Below are 19,082 nucleotides of genomic sequence, written 5' to 3'. Positions count from 1 at the left end.
AAAACTTAGTTTGATAACATCCTGTCTGGCAAGAAATCACTTCTCAATAGTTGTGGTTGTGAAACCCTCATTTCTTTATTGTTTTGTCATTATGGTCCCCACTTCCCTATTGTTTGTCTGTGTGGTCTCTGTCTGGGTCTTTAATTGTTTCTGTCTGTGACATAATTAATTTTGCCAGGTGTAAATTAATGAAGGTGGTGGGGTAGGATTGCTTAGAGAATTTTTGTTACACTATGTTAGGATTGGTTAGTAAAATTTCAGTATAACGATTGCTTAAGGTACAGCTAAACTGGACTCAAATTTCACTCTATAAACTGGGGTCCCAAAGGAAGTTTTTTAGGAACCAACTCCAGGACACAGCCCCAGAGATCAGAGCTGCCAGACCTCAACGCTCTGCCAGTGACACCGGGCAGCAACTGGAGTGCCCCAGATGGACCTGATCCTGACTGGCCATCAAGAAAAGTTCGTCTGTCTTACTGGGAGCGGTGAGCACTGTCTGTGTAGCGTGTGCCGTCTGGTTTTGGTGATTGTTAATAAATAGAGGTTATGTAGGATATGACTGTGTAAGCCTCATTCACTGGTAAAAGGCCCTGCACACCTGCAGAAGCAGTATACACCCGGAGCCCTATGTATTGGGAAAGGGTGTGGGTACTTTAATTGACCAGGTTAATTATGAATTGGGTAGGAGTGGCTCTGAGCCCTACGAATTGGGCATGGGTGGCCCTGAGCCCTACGCATTGGGTACGGGTAGGTGCTTTTTGCCTGGAGCCCTAGGGACTGGGAAAAGGTGGGGTGCCCTAATGTGTGCAGGTAACACGGGCTCCCCACAGACACAGGCGGCGCCCTCCTGATGCCAGCCCTGCTACAGCCCTGCTCCCCTCTGACAGCCCTGGGCACAGACCGGCCTGGCTGGACCAGCGAGGGGGACCCCGGTGCCCTCCAGGGGCTATTCTGTGGGAAGCCCGATGCGCCCAGCGCAGGAGCAGCATCTTCAGCTGGCTTCACGAGGGGCTGATGCCCGTGGGGCCAGAGATGCGATTCTGGGGTGCGGCTGTGAGGTCGGGAGCCGTCTGGGGGTGGATTCTCCAAGACAGGGGTGTTTGGCGGCAGGCAGAGTTTGTGCCAGCGTCTCAGCCCCCCGAGGGGAAGCGGCTCGTCCCCCGGGGAGATTCTCTTCTCTGCACGGCCGGATCCAGGCTCCTGGGGGTGCAGAGAGATGGCGGGTTAGAGGGGCCCGTGTCACCCAGAGCCCAGCCCCTGGGGGGAGCAAGGGGCACAGAAGGGGGGGGTCACCTCACCTAGGGCGCCCCCCTCGAGCGGCTGTAATAGGCCTCGGCCAGGATCAACCCCAGGATGAGCAGGACCGTGGCGCTCAGCCCCAGGCAGGCGATGTTGGCATGGGGGGCTGCTGTGGGGGGAAGGGGAGAGTCACTCAGCGGCTCGGACAGGGAGATCGGCAGCTGGCGCTGCCCCGGGAGTGGAGCCACCAACCCCCACCCCGTCCGGCAGGTCTGGCCCATCCTCCCTCTGGGGCCTCCCCGGGGCTGGACCCATTTAGGGAAGGTTGCATCCTGCTGCCCTGGGGGAATTAAGCCTCAGCTTCCCCGGTGAAGAGGGCGCCCAGGTGGGTGAACTGCCCCCCGAGCCACCCAGCACCCCACGGCCTGGCCAGGGGATTGTGACAGTCAGAGCCGCAGGGTCCCAGCCCCCCCAGAACAGGGAACCACCCCAGCTCCCTGTCCCCGTAGGATCCCTCTGTCCACCCCCACAGGTGCCTCTGCCCCAGCCTGTCTGCTGCGCAGTGAGCCCAGCCCCAGGGTATCTCGGCTGCTGCCAAACACAGCCAGGCAGTGTGTGCGGGGGGAGGCTGGTACGTTACCCGCTGCCCCCACACACACCTCCGCGGTGCCCAGGGAGCAGCCAGAGGCAGCAGAACATCTATGGGGGGTGGGTCGGGGGTCATCTGAGAACCCAGTCGCGGGAGGGCAAACAAGAGCAGAGGGAATTCTGGGTAATGGTCACCACTATTGCTGGGGGAGATCATGGGGCCCAGGGAGGGGGCTTATTGCCCCAGCCCCTCTGCACCCAGCAGGGCCCAGCTCCCCCAAACCCTGTCCCTGCCCTGGGATCCCCCCACAGCTCCCAGGCAGCGACCTGCAGGGCAGGAGGCATCCAGGGATCTGGGGGCCTGGCAGTGGGGCTGTTTCTCCTTTCCCCCCCATGTCAATGAGCCCCTCCCTGTGGTGTCTGGGCCCCACTCACCCAGATTCACTGCCCCCCGTCATCCCCCCAAACCAGCCCCTGCTGAGTCGGTTCCCTCTGTGGGATTAAAACTAGCTCAGCTGGGACGGGGGAGGGACGAAACCGAGCACCCAGGCCCGGGGGGGCGGGGGGGGTGAAGGGGCTGAATCAGTGACTCAGCGATTGGGCCGCTCGCCGCACGACCTGGCGTTTGTTATGGCTTTAACTGTCCGGGCTGGTGGGGAGTGAATTCAGCGCTGGGGCCGGTGCCGGCTGGGCAGCCCCTGGGCCCTGACTCCTCTTGTGCGTCCCCAGAGCGGGGGCAGCCGGGGGAGCATCCCACTGGGACAGGCCCCTGCTGCACCCCCCGTGCATTCACCTGCTCTCCGTGGCCGGGGGTCGTGGCCTCCCTTCTAGAACACCCTGTGGTGTCATGGAGGCCCCGTGTTCTAGAACCACCCCTCAGGGTTCCATTGACCGGGGGCGGGGGGGAGATACAGGTGTGAGCTCAGATTCCCACCCTGCCGCCACTGCAAGCAGGGGTGATTTCAGATGGAGCCAGGCCGCAGTGCGACCCAAGGATCTCTCGGTGCCAATGGGCAGAGGGCACAGGGGGTGCTGGGCGTTTCACGGGGATCCCCTGGCTCCGATCTGTGCCCAATCATTCACTAAGGGGGTGGTGTGTTAGGTCGTTCCCAGGAGCCAGGAGCCCTCTGCTGGTAGATCTATAGATTCCAGGGCCTTTGTGATTTGAGTCCGAGCTCCTGTCCGTCAGGCCAGAGACCTTCCCCACAATACTTCCCGGAGCAGATCGTTTACCAACACACTCTGCAGCTCCCCCTGGGGGCAGGGATCCCCCCTCCCTTAGCCCCGAACCTCCAGCGGCTGCTGCTCTCCCTTGGCTGGGGAACCCCAGTGACTCCGTCCTGATCCCCTTGCAGGCGTCCCCTCTGCTGGGACCAGGGCTGAGGGCAGAGCCTGGCTCTGAGTGTCCCATTGGGGCCAAGACCCCCTGAGGGTCCAGCTGGGTGTGGGGCTGGGAGCGGGGACGTGGAGCCGGGCCCCTCACCTGCTACCACCAGTTCCACGGGGTCGCTGGGCTCTGACCAGACAGGCGGGTCCCACTTGGTGCTATATTGGCAGCTGTAGTTCCCTGCGTCTCCCTGGCTCACACTGCGAATGGGAAACGCAGCCACGTCCCCCACGGGGTCCGTCATGCACCGTGCGTCCGGGTCTCCAGCTTTACTCAGAAGGACCCTCGCTCCCTGACACCGACACTCACACCGGATGGTCACGGCTCCCCCCGGGGCGACCTGCCCACTGGGGTGCAGGGAGATGTTGGGTTTGGGGTAGCTGGGCTCTGCAGGCAGGAGGAGCCAGGCCATGAGATACAGATCCCGGCACGGTCACTGCACCCCGTCCCCACAACCTGGCCCCAGTGACGAGGCCGATACAGGGGCCTGCAGGGAGAGTCTCCTGGATGCTTTTCCCCCGAATCCAAGCCCGAGAGAGCTGGGCTAGTGACACAAGAGACACGGGGGCCCCCACCCCTCAGCAGGGCAACGGTGCGGATCCATCTGCAAGGAGCCTGTGGAGGGGCGGCTGGGGCAGGGCAAGGAGAGGCCGAGGGGACCTAGAGGCCAATTGTGTTTTATCTCCATCAGCTGGGGAAGGAGAAATCAGTTCAGTGGGGAATGATCACAAGTGAATCAGAGTTCGCTGGTGTAACTGCTGGGTAGGTTCACACTGGGAACTATTGCTGAGCTCGCCTGAATTAAAATGCTGCTTTTAACAATCTTAATTTAAATGACACAAGCACAGAAACAGTTTCCTTCCCTTGCCAAAGCTGTTTTTAAACTTTCCCTTGATTTTGCTGAACTTTGTTTAACACAGAACTGTTCCGTTTTGGCTTTTTATTTTGGTCTCTTCTGGTGCCTGATTGTGCACCTCCAGTTCCAGATGAGGTGTGTGGTTACCGATCAGTTAGTAACTCTGAGGCCTTGGGTACACGTGCGAGTTGCAGCGCTGTAAAGCCGCCCCCAGCGCTGTCACTCACTCCCCGTCCACACTGGCAAGGCATTTGCAGCGCTGTATCTCCGTGGTTGCAGCGCTGCATGTACTCCACGCCCCCGAGAGGAATAGCGAGTATTGCGCTGCGGCGCCAGTGTGGCCACCCAATGCGCTGTGAATGGCCTCCAGAATTATTCGGCAGTATCCCACAATGCCTGTTCTAGCCCCTCTGGTCATCAGTTCAAACTCTACTGCCCTGGCCTCAGGTAACCAACCATGTGACCCACCCTTTACATTCCCCGGGAATTTTAAAAATCCCCTTCCTGTTTGCTCGGCCCGGCGTGGCGTGGAGTGCTATCAGCGAATCTTTCCAGGTGACCATGCCTCCACGCGCCAAGCGAGCCCCAGCATGGAGCAATGGCGAGTTGCTGGACCTCATCAGTGTTTGGGGGGAGTAAGCTGTACAATCCCAGCTGCGCTCCAGCCGTAGGAATTACGATACCTTCAGGAAGGTATCAAAGGACATGACGGAAAGGGGCCATGACCGGGACGCCCTGCAGTGCAGGATTAAAGTGAAGGAGCTGCGGAGTGCCTACCGCAAAGCCCGCGACGCAAACGGCCGCTCGGGTGCTCCCCCCACGACCTGCCAATTCTACAAAGAGCTGGATGCGATACTTGGGGTTAACCCCACCTCCACTCCGAGCACCGCCATGGACACTTCAGAGCCGGGGAGGGGAGGAGGAGGAAAACGGAAGTGATGGTGGTGGGCCGGATGGAGACACCCCGGAATCCCTGGAGCCATGCAGCCAGGAGCTCTTCTTGAGCCAGGAGGAAGGTAGCCAGTCGCAGCGGCCGGTACTTGGTGGAGGACAAACAGAAGAGCGGATTCCTGGTAAACGGGTTTTTTTTTCGGGAAGGAATTTTTTCAGTGCGGGCTCTTTGGGAGAGGAGGGTTAGGCATGCATGCCTGGATGCGGAATAGTGCATTGATGTGGTTTATCACATCGCGGTAATCGGCCTCGGTAATCTCCTCAAATGTCTCATCCAGAACGTGTGCAATGCACTTGCGCAGGTTTATCGGGAGAGCCGCCATGGTCCTTGTCCCAGCCAGGCTAACGTGTCTGCGCCACAGTGCCATGAGGGGCGGGGGGACCATTGCTGCACACAGGCAAGCTGCATATGGGCCAGGGCGGAAGCCGCATTGCAATAGAAGACCCTCCCTTGCTTCCCAGGTCACCCTCAGCAGCGAGATATCGTCCAGGATGAACTCCTGTGGAAAATGTTGGGACAGTGTTCAGTGTAGGTGCCCCCTGCAGCTGTTGGCTCTCCCCAAGGCACAGAAACCCAGAGGACAGTGCAGCCCTGAAACAATCAGTCCCCCTTACTCACCATTTTGAGGCTCCCGTGGGATATGTGTGCTCTGTTTCGGACGGGAAAATTATGCAATTGTGTAGAACCGGTGTGTTTTCTACTCCTTAAGTGCGGGGGGAATCATTACTCTGTCTGGTATAAACAATGCTGCCTCTGTTAAATGTTGCATTTTGCCTATACAGCAGCATCAACCTTGAGACCTCAGCCGTCCCTCTTATCGCCTGCTCAGAGACTGCAAAGCCTCAGGAAGAGACAGTGAAAAAGCAAAGAAGACATGCTGCAAGAAGTGATGCGGCAATCTATTAAAGAGAATGAGAAAGCACAGGACTGGAGGGAGAGAGAAAGCAGGATCCGCCGGGAAAACGCAGCGCACCGGCGGCAAAGCACCGCGCACCGGCAGCAAAGCACTGATAGGCTCATAAGCATCCTGGAGCGCCAAGCAGATGCTATCCAGGAGCTCGTAGCCATGCAGAAAGAGGAGCAGTACCGCAAACGCCACCCCCCCCCCTACAGCCCTTGTCCCAAAACTCTTTCTGTTGTGCCCCACTGTCACCTCCAACCCACTTTCACCAACTTCCGTGTTCTTCACGCCACCCGCTACCTCCAACACCAGTATCTTCACCACCCAGCCCTGAAAACCACGACCCTTACCCTGTGCACTCAACCCCCATCACCATGCAGTATAGCTATCCTGAAGTGCAGCACTCACTGCACAGCACACCAGACAGGACATACGCGAATCTGTGATTGTACCGTTCCCCACTCCACCCCCTTGTTTCTTTTCAATAAATAAATTTTTTTTCTTTTCAATAAATGGATTTTTTGGCTTTGAAAACATTCTTTATTATTGCATAAAGTAAAAGACTCCTTAGCCCAGGAAATAAACAGGCACTGCAAGTCTGCTTGTCTGCTTAGCAAACACTGATTCCTAAAGATTGGAACTACTGCACTTCACTCCCATGACGGGCACCAGATATCACTGCTGGTTTTCAGCCTCAAATTGCTCCTTCAAGGCATCCCTAATCCTTGTAGCCCCGCGCTGGCCCCCTGTAATAGCCCTGCTCTCTGGCTGTGCAAATTCAGCCTCCAGGTGTTGAACCTCAGAGGTCCATGCCTGAGTGAAGCTTTCACCCTTCCCTTCACAAATATTATGGAGGGCACAGCACGCAGATATAACCGCGGGGATGCTGTTTTCTGCCAAGTCCAGCTTCCCATACAGAGATCGCCAGCGGCCCTTTAAACGGCCAAAGGCACACTCCACAGTCATTCGGCACCGGCTCAGCCTGTAATTGAACTGTTCCTTGCTGCTGTCAAGGCTCCCTGTGTAGGGTTTCATGAGCCACGGCATTAACAGGTAAGCAGGATCTCCAAGGATCACAATGGGCATTTCAACTTCCCCTACCGTGATCTTCCGCTCTGGGAAAAAAGTCCCGGCCTGCATCTTCCTGAACAGCCAAGTGTTCCGAAAGATGCGTGCGTCATGTACCTTTCCGGGCCAGCCTGTGTTAATGTCAATGAAACGCCCACGGTGATCCACAAGCGCCTGGAGAACCATAGAGAAATACCCCTTCCGATTAACGTACTCAGATCCTAGGTGGGGTGGTGCCAGAATAGGAATGTGCGTCCCATCTATCGCCCCTCCACAGTTAGGGAACCCCATTTTTGCAAAGCCATCCACTATTTCCTGCACGTTACCCAGAGTCACGGTTCTTCTGAGTAGGATGCGATTAATGGCCTTGCAAACTTGCATCAACACGATTCCAACGGTCGACTTTCCCACTCCAAACTGGTTTGCGACCGACCGGTAGCTGTCTGGAGTTGCCAGCTTCCAGATTGCAATAGCCACCTGCTTTTCCACTGGCAGGGCAGCTCTCAATCTCGTGTCCTTGCGCCGCAGGGTGGGGGCGAGCTCCTCACACAGTCCCATGAAAGTGGCTTTTCTCATCCGAAAGTTCTGCAGCCACTGCTCGTCATCCCAGACTTCCATGACGATGTGATCCCACCACTCGGTGCTTGTTTCCCGAGCCCAAAAGCGGCATTCTACGGTGCTGAGCATGTCCGTGAATGCCACAAGCAATTTCGTGTCGTACGCGTTACGCGGCTCGATAGCATCGTCGGACTCCTCAATCTCACTGTCACTTTGGATCTTAAGGAATAGTTCGACAGCCAAACGTGACGTGCTGGCGAGACTCGTCAGCATACGCCTCAGCAGTTCGGGCTCCATTTCCCGCAGACAGATCGCACTGCACAGAAACCGTTGAAAGATGGCGCCAAAGGTGGACGGAAACAAAGGGATTTCTGGGATGTGAAGCGATGCATCACGGGGCGTTGGGACAGGACCCAGAATGCCCCGCACCCACGCCCCCTTCCCACAACCCACGGCACCAGAATAGGAAGAGGTGCTCTGTGGGATAGCTGCCCATAATGCACTGCTTCCAATGGCGCAGCAAATGCTGCAAATGTGGCCACACCAGTGCGCTGGGCAGCTGTCAGTGTGGACAGACTGCAGCGCTTTCCCTACTCAGCTGCACGAAGTCAGGTTTAACTCACAGCGCTGTACATCGGCAAGTGTAGCCAAGGCCTGAGGTTCTACTGTACCATCGTCTGAATTAACTGTTCCCTATCAAGTCAGTTTTACAGTCATGCAATAGCAGAATCTGGAGTTAGAACGTACAATACACTAGGCCAGAACCCCACCGCTCTACGTTCCCTTTTCGGTTTCTCTGTATTCAGCCTCTGTATGTCCCGAGTTTGCAGGCAAATTTCTCAGGATGGTTCATTGTATCTTGAGCCATCCTCTTGTGGCTTCTTTGTTTCCCGTTCTGAGCAGAGTGACCAGATGTCCCGCTTTTATAGGGACAGTCCCGATATTTCTGTTGCTGCACCTCAAGGTGCTGTGCGGTCCTGCGGACGTTTTGTCCGCACGATTTGCTTTACTTTCGCTACAGCTCACTTCCTCCTCATTTCTTCAGCCCGTTTCTCTTTGCTCACAGCTGGTTTCTGTCACGTTTCATTCGTGCTTTACTTCTCTTGCAGTTTTCTAACAATTGCTTAGGTACTTAGCGACTCTTTTTCCTTCCTGTAAAAAGTAACAGAGGGTCCTGTGGCACCTTTAAGACTAACAGAAGTTCTGTTAGTCTTAAAGGTGCCACAGGACCCTCTGTTACTTTTTACAGATTCAGACTAACACGGCTACCCCTCTGATACTTTTTCCTTCCTGTTTCACTGCCCGGTTCTTCCTTTAACTTTCCACCTCATGCCTCTGTCTTTCCTCTGTCTGCCTCCTCCTGTTCCTGCCATCTCTGTCCCTTCTCAATGGGACTTTCTCCCTGTCAGCTCCCTGCCTGGCCCCTTCGATGACACAGCTCAGCCACTGGGTCCTTATCCACTGGCTCCCCGCTCGCTGGGTCCCTGCATTTCTGGTGCCGGTTGTTACCTCACTGGCTGCTGGTGTCTCTCTCCCGGCGCTGGGCAGCCTCCCTCCAAACTCTACCAGACATTTCCGCCGGAAGCGCTCTGGGGTGCGGGGCGGGGGGGGAGGGGGGGGAGGGGGTAGCTGCTGGCTGCTGTCCCCTGCTGTTTTCTTTCTCCTCCCAGAAAAAAATCCCACCCCAGGCTCGAGCTCCCCCCACTTCCACTGCCCGGGAATCCTTGGGGGTCTCCTCACAGCTGTTGTTTCCAGGCTGCTTCTGAGCAGCCAACATGTGCAGCTCCCACTGCTCTTTAACCCGACAGCCCCCAGCCCAGGTGGGCATCACACAGCCAGCCCTGGAATGCAGTCACAGGCTGGGGGCGGGGCCGGCTGGGCAGCATCTGGACCCCGACTCCTTTGTGCGTCCCCAGAGCGGGAGGAGCAGGAGGAGCATCCCCCTGGGAAAGGCCCCTGCTTTGCAGCTCCCCCTGGGAGCAGGGATCCCCCCTCCCTCAGCCCTGAGTCTCCAGCAGCTGCTGCTCCCCCAGGCTGGGAACCCTCAGTGACTCCGTCCCCAGTCACAGGCTGGGCGTCCCCTCTGCTGAGTCCCAGGGCTCAGGGCAGAGCCTGGCGCTGAACGTACCATCAGCACAAAGACCCCCTGTGGGTCTGGCTGGGGGGTGGGGATGCTGAGCCGGGCCCCTCACCTGCTACCACCAGCTCCACAGGGTCGCTGGGATGTGACCAGATGGGCGGGTCCAATTTGGTGCTATATCGGCAGCTGTAGCTCCCTGCGTCTCTCCGGCTTACGTTGCTGATGGGAAACTCAGCCACGTTCCCAGCCGGCTCCGCGTCCTGCAGCGCGTTCGGGTTCCCATCTTTGTACAGAAGGAACGTCGCGTTCTGGTGCTGATCCCGACACCGAATGGTCACAGCTCCCCCCGGGGTCACCCGCCTGCTGGGGCTCAGGGAGATGGAGGGTTTGGGGAAGCTGAGCTCTGCAGTGAGAAGGAGACAGGCCGTGAGACAGACCCCAGCACAGTCACTGCTCCCCGCCTCACCACGGGGCCCCTGGGAGAAAACCCAGCCAGAGGAACCTCTCCGAGATCCCAGAGATTCCTGGGAGCTCCAACCGAAACTGCCCAAGGACCTAAATCCAGAGCATCCCTTTGTACCCGTCTATGTACTTAATGGGCCCCCCCAGACCAATGTCTCCCCTCCCCATCCCTGCCCCATGGGATCAGACCCATAGGCCCATCTAGCCGGTATCCCCCTCCCCCAGTCCCCTCCTGGATCAGACCCACAGGCCCTCACAGCCGCTGTCTCGTACCCAGCAGCCGCCAGTAGCTGCTGCGTCTCTGGCAGGCGCTGGAAACCCGCTGCTCTCAGGCTGGCGGCACCAGGCAGGGCCAGATTGTGTCTGGTACAAAAACACCCGGTTCCTCCCCAGCGCTTCGCACCCCACAGATCTCACTGTGCTTCACAGAGGGGGGCAGGGCATCTGCCCCATTTTACAGAGGGGGAAACTGAGGCAAAGAAAGAGTCAGGGACTCGGCCAAGGTCCCCCAGAAAATCAGGGCCATACCAGGAATGGCAGCCAGCTCTCCTGAGTCCCAGCCCCTGCGCTCTCCCCACTAGGCCACACGGCCACCCAGGCAGTGGGTTCTGTGTGCTGGCTCTGCCCCGAGCGCCGGCTCCGCAGCTCCCATTGGCCGGGAACCGCGGCCAATCGGTGCTGCGGAGGTGGTGCATGCAGACGCAGGCAGCGCACACTGCACTGAGCCGCCTGGTCGTGCCTCCGCATAGGGGCCGGACATGCCGGCCACTTCCGGGAGCAGCGCGGAGCCAGGGCAGGTGGGGAGACTGCCTTAGCCCTGCTGCGCCACTGACTGGGAGCCATCTGAGGTAAGTGCCGCCCAGTCAGAGCCCGCACCCCAAACCCCTTCCCACACCGAATGCCCCGGCCCCAGGTGTCAGCCCCCCTCCCTCACCAAAGTCCCTCCCAGAGCCCACACCCTGAACCTCTTCTGTCACCCCAACCCGCTACCCCAGCCCTGAGCCCCCTCCTGCACCTCCAGCCAGAGCCCTCACCCCCCTGCACCCCAACCCGCTGCCCCAGCCCTGAGCCCCCTCCTGCACCCCCAGCCAGAGCCCTCACCCCCCCTGCACGCTGACCTGCTGCCCCAGCCCTGAGCCCCCTCCTACACCCCAGCCAGAGCCCTCACCCCCCCTGCACCCCGACCCCCTGCCCCAGCCCTGAGCCCCCTCCTGCACCCCCAGCCAGAGCCCTCACCCCCCCTGCACCCCGACCCGCTGCCCCAGCCCTGAGCCCCCTCCTGCACCCCAGGCCAGAGCCCTCACCCCCCCTGCACCCCAACCCCCTGCCCCAGCACTGAGTACCCTCCTACACCCCCAACCAGAGCCCTCACCCCCTTGCACCCCAACCCCATGCCCCAGCCCTGAGCCCCCTCCTGCACCCCCAGCCAGAGCCCTCACCCCCCCTGCACCCCAACCCCCTGCCCCAGCCCTGAGTACCCTCCTGCACCCCCAGCCAGAGCCCTCACCCCCCTGCAACCCAACCCGCTGCCCCAGCCCTGAGTACCCTCCTGCACCCCCAGCCAGAGCCCTCACCCCCCCTGCACCCCAACCCCCTGCCCCAGCCCTGAGCCCCCTCCTGCACCCCAGCCAGAGCCCTCACCCCCCCTGCACCCCAACCCCCTGCCCCAGCCCTGAGTACCCTCCTACACCCCCAACCAGAGCCCTCACCCCCTTGCATCCCAACCCCCTGCCCCAGCCCTGAGTACCCTCCTACACCCCCAACCAGAGCCCTCACCCCCTTGCATCCCAACCCCCTGCCCCAGCCCTGAGTACCCTCCTGCACCCCCAGCCAGAGCCTTCACCCCCCTTGCACCCCAACCCACTTCCCCAGCCCTGAGCCCCCTCCTGCACCCCCAGCCAGAGCCCTCACCCCCCCTGCACCCCGACCCCCTGCCCCAGCCCTGAGCCCCCTCCTGCACCCCCAGCCAGAGCCCTCACCCCCCTGCACCCCGACCCGCTGCCCCAGCCCTGAGCCCCCTCCTGCACCCCCAGCCAGAGCCCTCACCCCCCCTGCACCCCGACCCCCTACCCCAGCCCTGAGCCCCCTCCTGCACCCCCAGCCAGAGCCCTCACCCCCCCTGCACCCCGACCCGCTGCCCCAGCCCTGAGTACCCTCCTGCACCCCCAGCCAGAGCCCTCACCCCCCCTGCACCCCGACCCGCTGCCCCAGCCCTGAGTACCCTCCTGCACCCCCAGCCAGAGCCCTCACCCCCCCTGCACCCCGACCCGCTGCCCCAGCCCTGAGTACCCTCCTACACCCCCAACCACAGCCCTCACCCCCCCTGCACCCCAACCCCCTGCCCCAGCCCTGAGTACCCTCCTACACCCCCAACCAGAGCCCTCACCCCCCCTGCACCCCGACCCTCTGCCCCAGCCCTGAGCCCCCTCCTGCACCCCCAGCCAGAGCCCTCACCCCCCCTGCACCCCGACCCGCTGCCCCAGCCCTGAGCCCCCTCCTGCACCCCAGCCAGAGCCCTCACCCCCCTGCACCCCGACCCCCTGCCCCAGCCCTGAGCCCCCTCCTGCACCCCCAGCCAGAGCCCTCACCCCCCCTGCACCCCAACCCCCTGCCCCAGCCCTGAGCCCCCTCCTGCACCCCCAGCCAGAGCCCTCACCCCCCCTGCACCCCGACCCGCTGCCCCAGCCCTGAGAACCCTCCTGCACCCCCAGCCACAGCCCTCACCCCCCCTGCACCCCAACCCCCTGCCCCAGCCCTGAGCCCCCTCCTGCACCCCCAGCCAGAGCCCTCACCCCCCCTGCACCCCGACCCGCTGCCCCAGCCCTGAGTACCCTCCTGCACCCCCAGCCAGAGCCCTCACCCCCCCTGCACCCCGACCCTCTGCCCCAGCCCTGAGCCCCCTCCTGCACCCCCAGCCAGAGCCCTCACCCCCCCTGCACCCCGACCCGCTGCCCCAGCCCTGAGCCCCCTCCTGCACCCCAGCCAGAGCCCTCACCCCCCTGCACCCCGACCCCCTGCCCCAGCCCTGAGCCCCCTCCTGCACCCCCAGCCAGAGCCCTCACCCCCCCTGCACCCCAACCCCCTGCCCCAGCCCTGAGCCCCCTCCTGCACCCCCAGCCAGAGCCCTCACCCCCCCTGCACCCCGACCCGCTGCCCCAGCCCTGAGAACCCTCCTGCACCCCCAGCCAGAGCCCTCACCCCCCCTGCACCCCAACCCCCTGCCCCAGCCCTGAGCCCCCTCCTGCACCCCCAGCCAGAGCCCTCACCCCCCCTGCACCCCGACCCGCTGCCCCAGCCCTGAGTACCCTCCTGCACCCCCAGCCAGAGCCCTCACCCCCCCTGCACCCCGACCCTCTGCCCCAGCCCTGAGCCCCCTCCTGCACCCCCAGCCAGAGCCCTCACCCCCCCTGCACCCCAACCCCCTGCCCCAGCCCTGAGTATTCTCCTGCACCCCCAGCCAGAGCCCTCACCCCCCCTGCACCCTGACCCGCTGCCCCAGCCCTGAGCCCCCTCCTGCACCCCAGCCAGAGCCCTCACCCCCCCTGCACCCCGACCCGCTGCCCCAGCCCTGAGTACCCTCCTGCACCCCCAGCCAGAGCCCTCACCCCCCCTGCACCCCAACCCCCTGCCCCAGCCCTGAGCCCCCTCCTGCACCCCCAGCCAGAGCCCTCACCCCCCCTTCACCCCGACCCTCTGCCCCAGCCCTGAGCCCCCTCCTGCACCCCCAGCCAGAGCCCTCACCCCCCCTGCACCCCAACCCCCTGCCCCAGCCCAGTGAAAGTGAGTGAGGATGGGGGAGAGCGAGCGACGGAGGGAGGGGGCTGGAGTGAGGGAGGAGTCTCAGAGCAGGAGCGGGGGGGGGGGGCGTCAGGGAAGGGGAAGGGAAGGGGTGTTCAGTTTTGTGCAATTAGAAAGTTGGCAACCCCAGCAATGAGAAGAAGCCCCCGCCCTAAAGCCAAGCCCTGGCTATCTAACCAGACACATGGTGCAGGAGGATGATTCATACGAGGGGAAATGGAGGCACAGGCAGGTTAAGTGACACCCCAGGGTCCCATGGCGGCAGGGATCCACCCTCCCTTGGCCCCAAATCTCCAGCCTCAGGAGAACGTCCCACTTCCATCATCCCCACTTGCCGTGCGTCCCCTCTGTTAGGCCCAGGGTCAGGGCAGAGCCTGGCTCTGAGCATCCCATCAATGCAGAGCCCCCCTGAGGGTCTGGCTGGGTGTGGGGCTGGGAGCCGGGCCCCTGAGCCGGGCCCCTCACCTGCTACAATGATCTGCACGATGTCACTGGGATACGACCACTTGGGCGGCTCCGATCTGGAGCGAGATCGGCAGCTGTAGACCCCTCCGTCTTCCCGCCTGGCGCTGGGGATGGGGAATTCACCCCCATCCCCAATAGCATCCAGCGCCCAGATTTCGATTCTACCTTTATACAGAAATAACCTCCTGGCCCCGCACCGACACTGACAACTGAGGGTGATGGCTGCCTCCGGGGCGATCACCCCGCTGGGGCTGATGGAGATGGAGGGTCCGGGCGCAGGGAGCTCTGTGTTCACACGCAAACAGGAGTGAGATGGGGAGACACAAACCCCTCCCCGGGTGTCTGTAACCTGCCCTTAGTGCCCAGCCCCAGGGACAGCGCTGGGGTAACAGACACCTCACTGCATCCACAGGGAACCTGTGCGCTGGGTTCTGATCTCAGCCCCCCAGGGTCAATCCGGAGTCACCCCTGACTGCACTGGGGGCAGAGCTGGGTTCTGATTTCAGCTCCTCGGCATCAATACAAAGAGGTTGAACTGAGTTTGGGGTGAAGGTTCAGGTAGGGTGACCAGATGATAACTCCAAAATTTCGGGACCGCCTCAGGGGGAACGCCTTTTCAATTGTTACACTTACGTCCGGGTCTTTGGCAGCACTTCGGCGGCGGGTCCTTCAGTTGCTGACGGTCTTCAGCGGCATTTCGGCGGTGGGGACTTCTTTCTTTGGCGGCAAGGTTTATTACCCGTCGCCGAAATGCCGCTGAAGACCATCAGCGACTGAACGACCCACCGCCGAAGTGCCGCCGAAGAGCCGGACACGCTGGGTGAGTGGAACAATTGAAAAAGCGCTCCCCCTGCCTGTCACCGCCGCCTGAGGGGGAAAAAAAATAAGGGCCACCGCGCCCGAAACAAAATATCGGGACAAATGGCGTCCCGACCGTACTTCGGTCGGAACGCGGGACAAACTGCTCGATATCGGGACAGTCCCGATTTTATCGGGACGTCTGGTCACCCTAGGTTCAGGGCTCAGCTCCTCTTTTCCCCTCCCCCAACCTCAACATTAAAGTTTCTCCAGCCCCAGAGATACTCACGTCCTGACACCCCGCTCCACCCGGCCAGCCAGCAGCCTGGAAAGGAGACGGGTCATTGCGTACCAGATCCCAGAGCAACTGGATCCTACACCCTGTTCTTGGATGCCTCCCATGGGCACATGCCCTGCTCTCAGATCCCCCTGTGACAAAGTGGGGGATTTCCTTAGTGTTTTGCACGAATACTGTGTGGGTCTCAGTTTCCCTGTGCGCTGCGTGTGTAACGAGGTGGTGGGAGAGGGTTTGTTGTTGCAGAGGACCAGGTGTGACCTCGCTAGGAGCTGGAGCCCCGGACAACGGCCTGGAGATGGGGGACCTGAGCACCGGTTACCAGGAGGCCCAGCCCAGCTTGCAAGCCAGCCGGTTCTGGCCAGTGGGAGGACAATGGGCTGCGGAAAGAGGACCCCGGTGACCTGACCAGCTGCTTCCAGCCAGAGGGGAACAAAGGACGAAGGGACAGGGCCCTAGAGACTGTTTACCTGGGACAAAGACAAAGGATGTAGGAGGGGCTGTTGGGGCAGATGATATAGGAGGGGGCTGGAAGCAGGGGGGCTGCTGGCCTGGAGAGAGGGAGCAGGCAGAGCCCACCTGGATGCAGGGGAGACTGGGATGTGCTGGGCTGAGGGAGGCCAGGCCTGAGGCCCTGAGAGTTTCCTGTGCTGGGTTCAGACGCTCAATAAACCCTCCTGTTTTACGCTGGCTGAGAGTCGCTCCGGGCTAGAGAACAGGGCTGCATTATTCCCTCTGGGAGTGGAGGCCCCGGGGGTCCAGAGCGAGGGGACTCCCTGAGGGGGCCCACGGCGAGAGACAGACGTGCTAAGGCTCAGAGAGGTGCGGCTCCAGGAGGTGGAGGGGCGTGACCCCCAAGAGAGAGTGGACCCCTGTCACTGAAGGAGGAGCTGAGAGACAGTGCGAGTCCTGTGAGTCCGTGACACCCCCCCCCCCCATTGGCACACCCCCATGGACACAGGCCTTGGTCTCAGATCCCCCACCCCTCCCATGGGCACATGCCCTGGCTGGCTCCGATACTCACCAAGGAGGAGGACGGTGAGAGCAGACACCATGATGGGGACAGTGGGGGGCCCCTCAGCGCTGCCACGAATACCCCAGTGCCCAGCTCCACTGATCCGATGCCCAAGTGGGAGGAGAATGAGGCAGTGAACCAGGGCCTACAGCTACAGGAAGCCGGCGGTGGCTCGTCTGTTCCTGTAACCATCACACTTTTGCTCTCTTATCTGCCAGCCACATCTACATCGGTCAAAATAGCCCCAGCAAACCACGCCCTCTTGTGTCACGGTGTGACGAAGCAGGGAGGTTTCTTGCTGTTTTCAGTGGTTTGCATGCAGAGGGGGTGGGACTCAGTTTCCCTGGGTGTTGCTGGTTTAATGAGGTGGTGGGAGAGGGGGTTTGGAGAATTGATACCCCAGCGACTGGTGACCAGTGCGAGAGTCACAGCTGGTTCCAGCCAGAGGGGGCCAGAGCACAGCTGAGAGGAGAGGAGGCCCAGGGGACCCGGTTTATGACCCTGTTTACCTGGATAGAAGACAATGGACAGAGGCAGGGCCTGGGGCCGGTGATCTCAGATGCCCAGCTGGGAAGCAGGGGGGCTGCTGGCCTGGAGAGGGGGAGCAGGTAGAGCCCACCTGGATGCAGAGAGACTGGGGTGTGCTGGGCTGAGGGAGGCCAGGCCTGAGCCCCTGAGAGTTTCCTGTGCTGTGTTCAACGCTCAATAAACCCTCCTGTTTTACACTGGCTGAGAGTCGCTCCGGGCTATAGAGCAGGGTTGCATTATTCCCTCTGGGAGTGGAGGGAGTGGAGGTCCAGAGCGAGTGGACTCCCTGAGGCAGGGCTGGCTCTAACTTTTTTGCTGCCCCAAGCAGCAAAAAAAAGTGCCGCCCCACAGTAACACCCCCCCCAGTGCCGCCCCGCCCTGCTGAACCCCCCACCACCAAGTGCTGCGCCGCTGAAACCCCGCCGCTGAGCGCCGCGCTGCCGAACACCCCCCACCAAGCGCTGCGCCTCCAGAACCCCCCCACCGGCCGAGCACCGCGCCGCGCTGCCCCCCCCCCCCCCGCCACCCCAAGATTGGCCGCCCCTTACCAGGTGCCGCCCCAAGCACGAGCTTGGTTGGCTGGTGCCTGGAGCCGGCCCTGCCCTGAGGGGACCCACGGCAGAGACAGAGGTGTTAAGGCTCAGAGAGGTGCGGCTCCAGGAGGTGGAGGGGCCTAACCCCCGAGAGAGAGTGGACCCCCCGAGAAGGGCTGTCACACTGTAGGGGGAGTTGAGAGACAGCGCGAGTCCTGTGAGTCTGTGACACCCCCCCATGGGCACACGTCCTGGTCTCAGTTTCCCCCACATGGACACATTCCCTGGTCTCAGATCCCCCCCCCCACCCCCAGCACACTCCCTGGCTGTCTCCGATACTCACTAAGGAGGAGAATGGTGAGAGCAGACGCCATGTGGGGGGCCCCTCAGCACTGTCACCGACGCCCCGGTGCCCAGCTCCACCGAGCCCGGAACAAGGCACTGAGCCAGGGGCTGCAGCCACAGGAAGCCGGCGATGCCTCGTCTCTGCCTGTGTCCCTCATACCTTTGCTCTCTCATCTGCCAGCCACACCTACATCCTTGATCAAAATCGCTCCAGCAAACCACGTCCTCTTGTGTCACGGCCCCTGCGCTGGGCAGGGGGCTCCCCGGGGATGTGGGGTCACTGTCACCAACCCCCCCCCCCCGCCACATCGGGGCAGAGCGATGGGCCCCCTAGCCTATGTCCCCCTCCCTGCTTGCTGGGGGTCTCAGTGGTTAGAGCAAGGGGGTCTGGGAGCCAGGTTTCTCTCCCCAGCTCTGGGAAGTGAGTTGGTCTCTCCTAGTCCCAGGATGGGGGACTGGCTGGCTCAGGGGGGCAGGGAATGGGGCATGGGGCCTTTCCTCTCTGGGGGGCGCCAGCTCCCATCCGGCCCCAAGACAGGGGAAGAAGGCGGCTCGACCATCTTTTCTCCAATTTGGGAGGAGGGATTTAGACCCTAGGCCTGTTCAGCCCTCGACCTCTTTGCTAGAGGGAGGGTTAGTGTCTTCAGTGGGAGCCCAGCCTCCGTGTATATCAGCCCCTCGGTGCCCTGAAGTGCCTCCCCCTCCCGCCCCACAAAAACCACAGGCCCCTTTGCAGAAGATGCCACCAACTGGCCATTGAGCCCTGGCACAGTTGCAGCCGTCTCCCGCCACTAGATGGCGGCGCAGGCTGGCCAGGAATTCACCGGTTTGGGGAGCAGAGCTGAGAGCCAGAGCTTCTAAATGCCTCTGAAATTTCACCTCCTGGACAGGCGACCTCCTGGGTAGCAAAAACTCCCTTAGCCAGCCCCTGAGCTAGGGTGACCAGACAGCAAGTGTGAAAACTCAGGACAGGGGGTGGGGGGTAATAGGAGCCTATAGAAGAAAAAGACCCCAAAATCGGGACTGTCCCTATAAAATCGGGACATCTGGTCACCCTACCCTGAGCGCTGCAAAAACCACAAATCACCCACCCACACACACAAATGATCAGTTCTGCTCTGAGATCATGAGACTGGTTTTAAAAATACCAAGCGTGGTTTATAAACTAGGGAACGTGGCTTTAATAATTAGGAGCTCGCTTTCCAGATCGTGCG

The 19,082-nt window shown here is 61.3% G+C and overlaps 1 protein-coding gene across 1 annotated transcript; it reads right to left on the bottom strand.

Moving 5' to 3' along the window:
- Positions 1–1,298: 1,298 nt before the first annotated feature.
- LOC135893076 (leukocyte immunoglobulin-like receptor subfamily A member 2) lies at positions 1,299–16,502 on the bottom strand. The gene is made up of 5 exons (XM_065420861.1): positions 16,472–16,502; positions 14,355–14,639; positions 9,742–10,032; positions 3,311–3,601; positions 1,299–1,408 (listed from the first exon to the last, which is right to left on the bottom strand). The coding sequence occupies exons 1-5, from the start codon at positions 16,500–16,502 to the stop codon at positions 1,299–1,301; spliced, it is 1,008 nt and encodes a 335-aa protein (XP_065276933.1).
- Between the last annotated feature and the right edge of the window lie 2,580 nt (positions 16,503–19,082).

This window comes from Emys orbicularis, chromosome 21 (genome assembly GCF_028017835.1).
Source record: "Emys orbicularis isolate rEmyOrb1 chromosome 21, rEmyOrb1.hap1, whole genome shotgun sequence".
NCBI classification, from domain to species: domain Eukaryota; kingdom Metazoa; phylum Chordata; order Testudines; family Emydidae; genus Emys; species Emys orbicularis.
Note: the sequence above shows the minus strand (reverse complement) of the source record. Positions and strands in the feature narration are given on the sequence as shown.